Genomic DNA, 8,233 nt, shown 5'->3' with positions numbered 1-8,233 from the left:
GGGTGAGAACAGGAGCTGGTTTCGTTTGAACCTGTCGGCGGGCCTGGACCCGTGCGGGAGCTGTGGCACCGCTGGCACTGGCACCAAAGTGCCCGAGCACCGGCCCTGCGCAGGCATCGGTCTGACCCCGCGCCAGGACACCGGTCCGGCCCACACTGGGATGCGCCGGCAGAGCCTCACGGCACCAGAGCCAGTCCCAGGACACCTCTCATGGTCAGAGCACAGCGACGGGGAGGCCCCTTTCGGGTTCAACCCCTCCGACGTTACCGCGATGGCACGAAGGGGACAGGCCAGGCTGCAAGCGCGGGAAGGCTGGCGCTGTCTCCCCGAGCGCTATGGTCGCAGGGCGCACTCCGTGCTCCTTCCAAGGGACTGGCAGCACAGCCCACGCGGGCCAGGAATGATGGTAACACCTTTACTGCACCATGTAACCACACCAGTGAGTCCCCAAGGCGGCTGAGCGGGGCTGGGATGGAGAAGCGCTGACGGGAAAGGAGGGGCTTCGCAGCTCGGCGCCTCATCCGAGCCCGGCTGCGCCGTGTGCTGGGCGAGGGGCCTGCGAGCGGAGCCTGGCCGAGCGTCAGATGAGCAGCGTCTCCTCGGTGGGGATGCTGAGGACCACCTCGGTATCCGGCGTGCACCTGAGCGAGAGAGGAGAGTTAGGAGGGGCAAAGCAAAGAGCGGAAAGTAAGCCGCCGCGCTTCGGCTGGTTCGGTGCGAGGAGGAGGAGAAGCTCCTGCGCGGCCAGGGCAGGAGGCGGGTGACTGCTCGGACGCTCTGTGCAGCCCACTCAGAGCTCGGAGGCATCCTATCCCCTGCACGGCAGCCCCGACATCAGAGGGCACGGGGCGGGTGGAGGGAAGCCCGCCTTGTGTTAGCTGTGCCACCTTCTCCACGTCCCCAGGGCCCGGGACTGGTTTTCAGCGGGGAGGGACCAGACACTTGTTCTGGGACACAGGACAAAGCAAGCAGCTGGGGGAGCAGGGGGAAAAACCCTTTAAAACCAGATGAGGGTCGTTGTGCACAGCCCCTGTTCTAGCATGAACCAGAGCCCAGCCCGACCTCCAGCTCGCCCCGGCACTATTTTGCTTTTCGGCTCACCCTTCATGGTCTACCCCGGCCACTAAGCACTCTGCCTACAAAAGAAATCAGCCCCAAGCCCGAGCCCTGCTCCACGGCCCTGTCTTAGACCGTGCTTACAAGTGAGCCCTCTGCAAGGCAGGCTTGGCGCTCGCTGGCCTTCCCAGAGAGGCAGAGCCAGATGTAACCCCTGGGGCTCTGAGAGGGAGAAGGACTGAAATCAGCCGCCCCTCACTGTCAATCCCAAAGGACAAACAGAAGCGGAGAAAGCCCGTTGGAGCAGCCAGGTACATCTGTTTTCTCGCAGAGAGAGGACAAGCACGGCGAGCTGGGCGTGCTCAGAGCTGTGCTCATCCATCTCCGTCTCGGTCCAGGACAAACTGTGCGTCCAGAGTGCCCCCAGCGCAGGGCTTGAAGCTGCCGGTGAAATCCAGCCGGGTTCCCTTGAAGCAAGAGGATTTTTAACGAGGGGAAGCTGAAATGCAGATGGGAACGGATATGCAGGGGGTTACAGCTCCTCCGGGCCCCACGCGCTGCCCGCAGCATGCAGGGACCCAAGGAGGGCCAGCAAGAGTCCTGGGCACCTACACACACACTTCCAGGCCGAGCGCAGCTCGTGTCTGATTTTGCTCTTTCAAGAAGCAAATCCAGTGTCTGGAACCAAAGGGTTAATCAGAAAAAAAAAAAGAAGGGCTGGTGAAGTCGTGTGAAAAGTTGCAGGGAGGTCAGTGGGAAAGGGCTGCGGGATGGCGGAGAGGGCTCTGGCACAGGCTCCCGCCTGTCAGGGCGGGTAAGCACCAAATGCCTGACTTGTGATGTTACAGAAACTTTCCACTTGGGCCTTCCTGCTATTTTTAACTCTTCTCCCAGCCACCCTCAGTAACCCCAGCCCCACCAGCTGTCGAGGCTAATTAATTCCCCTTTTTTATCATTTTTTTTATCGGAAAAAAATTAAGTTGCACTAATCCATCACGCAGCCGCTCGCCTCCCCCCGCGGTCTCCTGACACGTTCCAGGCTTTCCTCCTGCTTCGGCTCGTGCCTCCGCAGCGCTGCAGCCATACCTGGCTTCCAGCTAAAACCCCGGCCCTGGAGCGGGAGATCCAGCCCCTCTCGCCGCCCGCACCACCACCGGTTTGCTGGGCGAGCGTCTGCTCATCCCGAGGGATGATATTTTCATGCAAAATAACCCCCGTGTGCGCGTGAGGTGCGGAGGAGCCGAGGGGCTGGCCTGCACCTGCAGCGCCGGGACCCGCTGGGAAGGAATGACTCCATTAACAGGCGTCTCTGTGCCAAGAACAATTTGTATAGGGAGTTGCTGTAAATAAACGCGCATATGCACGCTGTTCTGCACACAGCTACGGGTTTCGGGCTACAGCACTCGAGATTTGAACACGTGACCCATTTTTTCCTCACGTTTGTACCCTTGGTCAGCGGGCAGCAGAGAAAGCCGAGGCACCTCGGCAGCTCTAAATCGTTTGTGATTTTTGCGATTTGTCCTGTCCTGTGCGGGACCCTGCTGCCACGGGACAAGGGGCAGCGTTACGCCTTCAGCCTGCCATGGGTATGGTGGAAAATAGCTTCTCACAGCTGGCTGTTGGTATGCTTCAGCCTAGACTTGGCCAGCCCGGGTCTGTCCCTGGAGAGGAGAGCCCAGCATTCCTGTGACCGAGCTAGCAGGGCCTTCTCCCCACCGACGCTAAGTGAGGATTCGCCTTACGCTTTGTAATTCTTATATCCAGTATCAGCGCAGCGCACACTGGTAAGCAGGAGTGGGGACTACTCACAACCTCCACTCGGGAAGTAATTAGCTACCAGTGAACTGGGGCAGGGAAAAGAGCAGTGAGGAAGGTAACAAAGCTTTGCCTTTTTGCTGCCAGCCGATGTCGCCAACGCATTTTTTTAGATATGAGGGAAATGGCTGCCCGTCTTTGTTCTCACAGAGCGCTGGTGCCATTTCACGCAACCAGCAAGGCGGCTCTAGATGGGCAAGGCCTGCCCTGACAGGGATGCTCCTTGGGAGCCTGCCCCCTTCCCTCAGTTTTGTTTCCCGACTACAAAGTGAAAACAACAATAAAGTAAGAGTCAGCGTAGGCACAAAGGCCTCGAAAAGCTCTGCTGGTCCTGGCTGTCCCTGGCTGCAGCCACTAATAATCCCCACTTGCAGGCTGCACAAAGGGAAGCCCAGAAGAGAGATGTGATGTGACCAAGGCTGACAGCACATCAGTATTAGAGTGGTGGCTGGTTCCTGGCTGCTCTTAGGCAAGACCACGAGACCCTGCAGCCGCCTTCCCAAGCAGAACCCAACGTAACTGTGGGTTTATACCCTGGGCTGGGTGTAGGTTTAACAGTGACGTCTGTGGAAACGATGGGGTAAGAGTAGCACTCAGTGCCAAAGACTCTGCAGCCCAAGGCCACAAAGAAAGGGCTGTGCATGCCCACTGACCAGCCTTACTTTGGTCTGCGGAGAAGAACGTCAGCGAAGATCAGCTCTCTTGGGTCTCTTGCGCTCTGGCGGAGTGTCTGGATGCTTCTCTTCAGCTCACCAATCTCCTCTTCCAGGTCCTTAATAATCTGAACGAATGACATTTCTAAGAGTTCTGTACTTTGCAAGAGAAGCAGGAATTAAAGTTTTAGAGATTTTGCAAACAGCAGAGCTAGAAAACATCCCTCTTGCAAGTAAGCCCCTAACAAGCTTCCTGAAATACTTGCTGGACTGCTCGTCCTCAGGATGTCCTAACAGCCCACTGACTCCAGTGGAAACGGAGGGCAACGTACCCCACTAAGGCAGACAAAATCCTCATGAAGGGCAAGGGCTGAGGGTGGCTGGCTCTGCTGCACTGTGCTGGCTCTTCCCCAGCTCACTCACCTCCCTTTGCCTCAGTATTTCACATCGCAGAACGTGATTGTTTATCACCATCTGCTTCAGGCCATCCTGGTGCAGCAACATCTCCTGTGTGGGTGAAGAGAAGAAAACCAGCTGAAGAAACCCCCCAGTAACCACCAGCATGAAACCCTGCCACTGCCGGCTGCCACTGCCGGCTGTGTCCAGATGTGTCACTCTTCAAGAAAACAGTTTCTGCTCGAAAAAGGTTTGGGCTCCGGCTCTAGAAAGAGCCTGTCATTGAGATCACATTGTGCTGATCGTGGAACAAGACTGCGGAACTCAAGACATCCAGTTCAGTTTCCCGGGGAAAGCTTATTAATATTGCTTGGGTTACTTATATCACCCGTGCTTATGAATTCACCTGTAAAAGGGCACAGCAGTTCTACATCAGAGCAGGCTGTAAATGGAGCCAGTAATTAATATTTTCTTAGTGCTCTCAAGCTGCTAACCCAGGAAAAGTGCTAAGCACATCATGCGAGCAGGAACCGTGCAACAAGAGTTCCTCCTATTTTGGGAAGAACGACAGCAGTCCCTGCTCTTGTAGTGCTGCATATAGCTTAATTTCCTCATGAATTTATTACAAACATATGTGCGCTGCCACAGCGGTGTCGCAGCCAATTAGCGAAGCAGCTACCTAAATAATGTAATAAAACAGGGACCATAAAAGCAGGGTGAACGCTGGGTCACAGCGCACTCACCTCCATGCAGCAAACTCTCAGCAGCGAGTCTAATATTTCAACACATCAGACTACAGCAGCGACTCAGAAGCGCTTCTCATGTACCCTCCCAGCCTGACAAACAGCTCCAGTACGGCATCAGGAGGGGAGCAGTGATGCTCTGTTACTCTTTGGGTGCTGGCTGCACCATGCTATTGCTAATGGGCAATGTGTGGAAGCCCCTGCCTTGCCTCCCAGCACCCAGAAACTGATCCCCCATGCTGGGACGTCACATGGACTCCACAAACCTCCACGACTTTCTGTAATAGTGCCTCTTGTTCCGCCCGTGCCTTCTCTTCCAATTCCTCTAAGACAGCCTTCCCCATTTCTTCTGTCTTGTCTATCTCCTCCTGAGAACGGCAGGAAGCAGTGCACAGAAGCAACAGGAGCGTTAGGCAAGATAACCATCGCGTTTCTTCCTCCCCTGCCCTCTCCTTCCTCCCTGGCAACGCTGCAGGGAAGGAGAGGTGTCGGCACCTGCTGTTGCTCCTTCAGGCTCTGGATGCTACGCTGCAGAAGGACTATCTGGACAGCTTGTTCCGGATACCGCCCATCGATGTAGGTCCGCAGGATGCCGAGCTCGTCCTGGAGAACCTGTACCTTTGATGTGACTTCATCCAGCTGCTGCTGTAGCCCTGATTGAAAGTCAAAACAGAAAATCCCAACCCAGGGGTTCCAGAGCTTCGCTTTTTCGCTAAGGAGTCTGTCCTGCATTTGCCTGAGCCCTTCCCTCTACAGAGATTACACACCCCGCAGGGAGTGGGAACGGCCACCCCCTGTCAGACCACCTTGACCAGATCCTGCCCCAACGGGACGGTGCAAACAGCTGCCAAGGAGGCGATTCTTCCGACCCCCCTGAGCACAGGCTGCCGGCTGTCACAGGGCTCTCGCCCTCCTGACAGGCTGACGGGAAGATCGTCCCCACAGAGCAAACGGGATTAATTTTCAGAAATGGAATTGTTTGACATTTATAAGATCAACACAGCGTCTTTAACCTAAGAAGATGGAAAGCAAAGGTAACACGGTTGCCCAGACCGCATTTCATAGTAATGCGAGCAACTCACTTCCCAGATTCTTCTCCATTGTTTTCTCCATTTCCTGGAGCTCTGCCCTTGCTGTGTCCAGCCGGTTCTGGTTGAAGGTCTGCACCGTTGCCTTCACCCTCTGCACAGGGAGAAATCCAGGCACTGCTCATTCCACAGAGCTCTGAAACGGCCCCCTGCACCATCCCTGACCTTCCTTTCACGTGCTGTTGCTTGCATTAGCAGCACAGAGGAATCCATCGCCGTGGCTGGTGCCAGCTCGTGCACGGGAGCTGCTCTGGGGAGCAGAGTGGTGCTTCAGGAGCCAGCTGGAGCCAAGGACATTATGGAGGGATGTATTTGGGGTGTTACAGGGGTGACTATTGTTGCTTGGGACAGTTACAGTCAGGGTGCTCTCGGGGCTTTAAAACACAGGCACAAAACAAGAGCACCTCACAGGATCTTTGGGCATCAGAGAGCTCCCCCCGGTCACACTCGGTGCAGTGGAAGGGGCCGGGCAGCACCTGACCCTTCTCCAGTACTAACGAGCAATGGGAAGTTCTGCATTCTGCTGAATCGGGTCTGATGGCCAACCCCAAAGCCTCACCTGAAATGCTTCATACTGCTGCAGCAAGACCCTTGCTTGCTTGGCAGTGCTGTCGTCAGTGTGCTGGATGTCCTTAATCAGCCGGCAGTTGGTCTCTGCCAGGCGGGCACTGCGCTGCTTCAGCTCCTCGATGGCATTTTTCTTCAGATTGGTCAGATTCTATGGGAATTTGTGGGTTAAAGTGTCGCGGATTCCATCAGTCCCACCTGCCCCAAGTTTTCTCAGCATCGTCTGCTGTCCCCGGGACACTCCTGTCCCGTGGTGACAGTGGCCTCACTGCTGAGGCACTCTGACTTCCCCCATAGAGCACACCTCTGCTCCCACCTTCCTTACTGCCAACTGCAGGATCACCCTCTCTTTTATAACCATCTTTCACCTACTAAAAAGCTGTGGTCATGTCCTCCACCTCAACCTTCTCTTTGCTAGGCTGAGAAAATCTGATACCGACAGCCTTTTCTAACAGGTCACATTTCCTAAATCTCATCCCTCCTACTGCTACAGCCTGGACTCTCTCCCGGTTTCTCTTAATTTTTCTTGATAGACAGTATCAAGGTTAGATTTCACCAGCATTAAGCAGAGCAGCATAATTACCTCCAGCGTATTAATAAATAAACACGTGCCATTTTGCAAGAGTGAGTCAGGCTGCTAGAATTTCCTCCATAAAGGCAGCCGGGGTAACCGTATGGATTTGCTGCCTACATCCCAGCACTGGATATTTGTGGCACGTACCGTGGTAATTTTGATCTCTTCCAAGGTTTTAGCTAATTCAGCCTTCCTGAGTGCTAATTTCCTCTGAGTAAAACTTCTGTATTTCTCTTGGGATGGTGACGTCTCCGAAGGCAAGGGTGGTTTTTTACTCAGCATAAATGCAACTGGTGAAACAAAAAAGAGGCCTGTGCTTATTTCACAGCCCAGTTTCAACGCCTTACGTCTACTCTTCTCCTGTCATACGTGGCCGAGGGGAATATAAAGAACTGAGAGACTGCATTCAAACCTTCTGCAGCCCCAGCAAAAGCCACTCGCAGTTACAGCCCAGGAGCTGAGCCTACAAAGCGCTCCCTGGTCTTTTCTAGTTCTCCCCCTTTATTCTCAGCATTTCCCCTTGGGTAATTTTCTTTTTGTGGCTTTTGCTGAACGTCTCCCAGCAGAAAGCACTGGGTTGATGCGAAAGCGGCACCAGTGGGCAGGGACAGCAGGGCGATGTATAAGGGAATCTCTCCCAACCTGGCTTGTCCTTCTCCCCTTTCTTCTTCTTGTCCTCATTGGTGAGCGGTGGCAAAGTCAACCTGTGGGCTGGAGATTTCCTCTCCTCTGCTTCTGTCTTCTGCCATTTGCTGTAATCCTAAACTCAGCACGACAGCAGCACAGCAAAGATGGGGAGTCAAACGAGGTTTGTGAGCAGAGACCTCTCTGACTTGACCCACAGTTCTGACTCCCCTCCGCAACTCCCCCGGGGCTTCCAGGTGTCCCTTCGAGCCCTTTACCAGCAGCAAATCTCAGGTCTGTTTGAGAGACGCTGCGCTTATAACCACAGTGTTTTAAGCGCCATAAACCCCACGGGAACAAGAGACTTACTATTCTCTTGAACTCCTCCGTGATACTCGGAACCTGGCCCTGTGCATCCATCTCTGCGCAGGCTCTGGAGGGAAGAAGCGTAACGCCAGCGAGGAGGCTGAGCCCCGCAGCTCTGCCTGTCCCCGCGGACAAGCCTCTGCGGGTCCAAAGTCAGAGCAGGGAGGCAGCGACACCCCCCTGGGCTGTGGTACCCTTAGTGAACCCCATCTTCACCCACCTCCCCCTGCCCCACGGGGGGCCTCCTGCCCATCCCCTCTGGGGAGACCCCCTCCCCACCCCACGCCCCACGGGGAGTCCTCCTGCCTGTCCCCTGTGGGGAGACCCCCCGCCCCCCCGGGACCCCCTTTC

General features: G+C 55.3%; 2 protein-coding genes across 2 annotated transcripts in view; both read right to left on the bottom strand.

The window, feature by feature from the left end:
* Nucleotides 1-212, bottom strand: part of LOC103901831 (GTP-binding protein REM 1-like) — a 3,471-nt gene extending 3,259 nt beyond the window's left edge. The window contains exon 1 of the mRNA XM_009282778.1: nucleotides 206-212. Within this exon, the coding sequence (XP_009281053.1) occupies nucleotides 206-212 (7 nt within the window). The remainder of the gene's footprint in view (nucleotides 1-205) is intronic.
* A 121-nt stretch (nucleotides 213-333) lies between these two features.
* On the bottom strand, nucleotides 334-7,900 carry CUNH20orf96 (chromosome unknown C20orf96 homolog). The gene is made up of 11 exons (XM_009282776.2): nucleotides 7,886-7,900; nucleotides 7,535-7,652; nucleotides 7,040-7,182; nucleotides 6,311-6,469; nucleotides 5,746-5,845; nucleotides 5,159-5,316; nucleotides 4,930-5,031; nucleotides 3,948-4,031; nucleotides 3,534-3,652; nucleotides 594-641; nucleotides 334-556 (listed from the first exon to the last, which is right to left on the bottom strand). Exons 3-11 carry the CDS (start codon nucleotides 7,172-7,174, stop codon nucleotides 334-336), a joined length of 1,128 nt encoding a protein of 375 aa, XP_009281051.1. The 5' UTR covers nucleotides 7,175-7,182; nucleotides 7,535-7,652; nucleotides 7,886-7,900.
* Between the last annotated feature and the right edge of the window lie 333 nt (nucleotides 7,901-8,233).

The sequence above is a fragment of the Aptenodytes forsteri genome, unplaced genomic scaffold, assembly GCF_000699145.1.
Source record: "Aptenodytes forsteri isolate BGI_AS27 unplaced genomic scaffold, ASM69914v1 Scaffold422, whole genome shotgun sequence".
NCBI classification, from domain to species: Eukaryota; Metazoa; Chordata; class Aves; order Sphenisciformes; family Spheniscidae; genus Aptenodytes; species Aptenodytes forsteri.
This window is presented reverse-complemented; position numbering and strand designations above follow the sequence as displayed.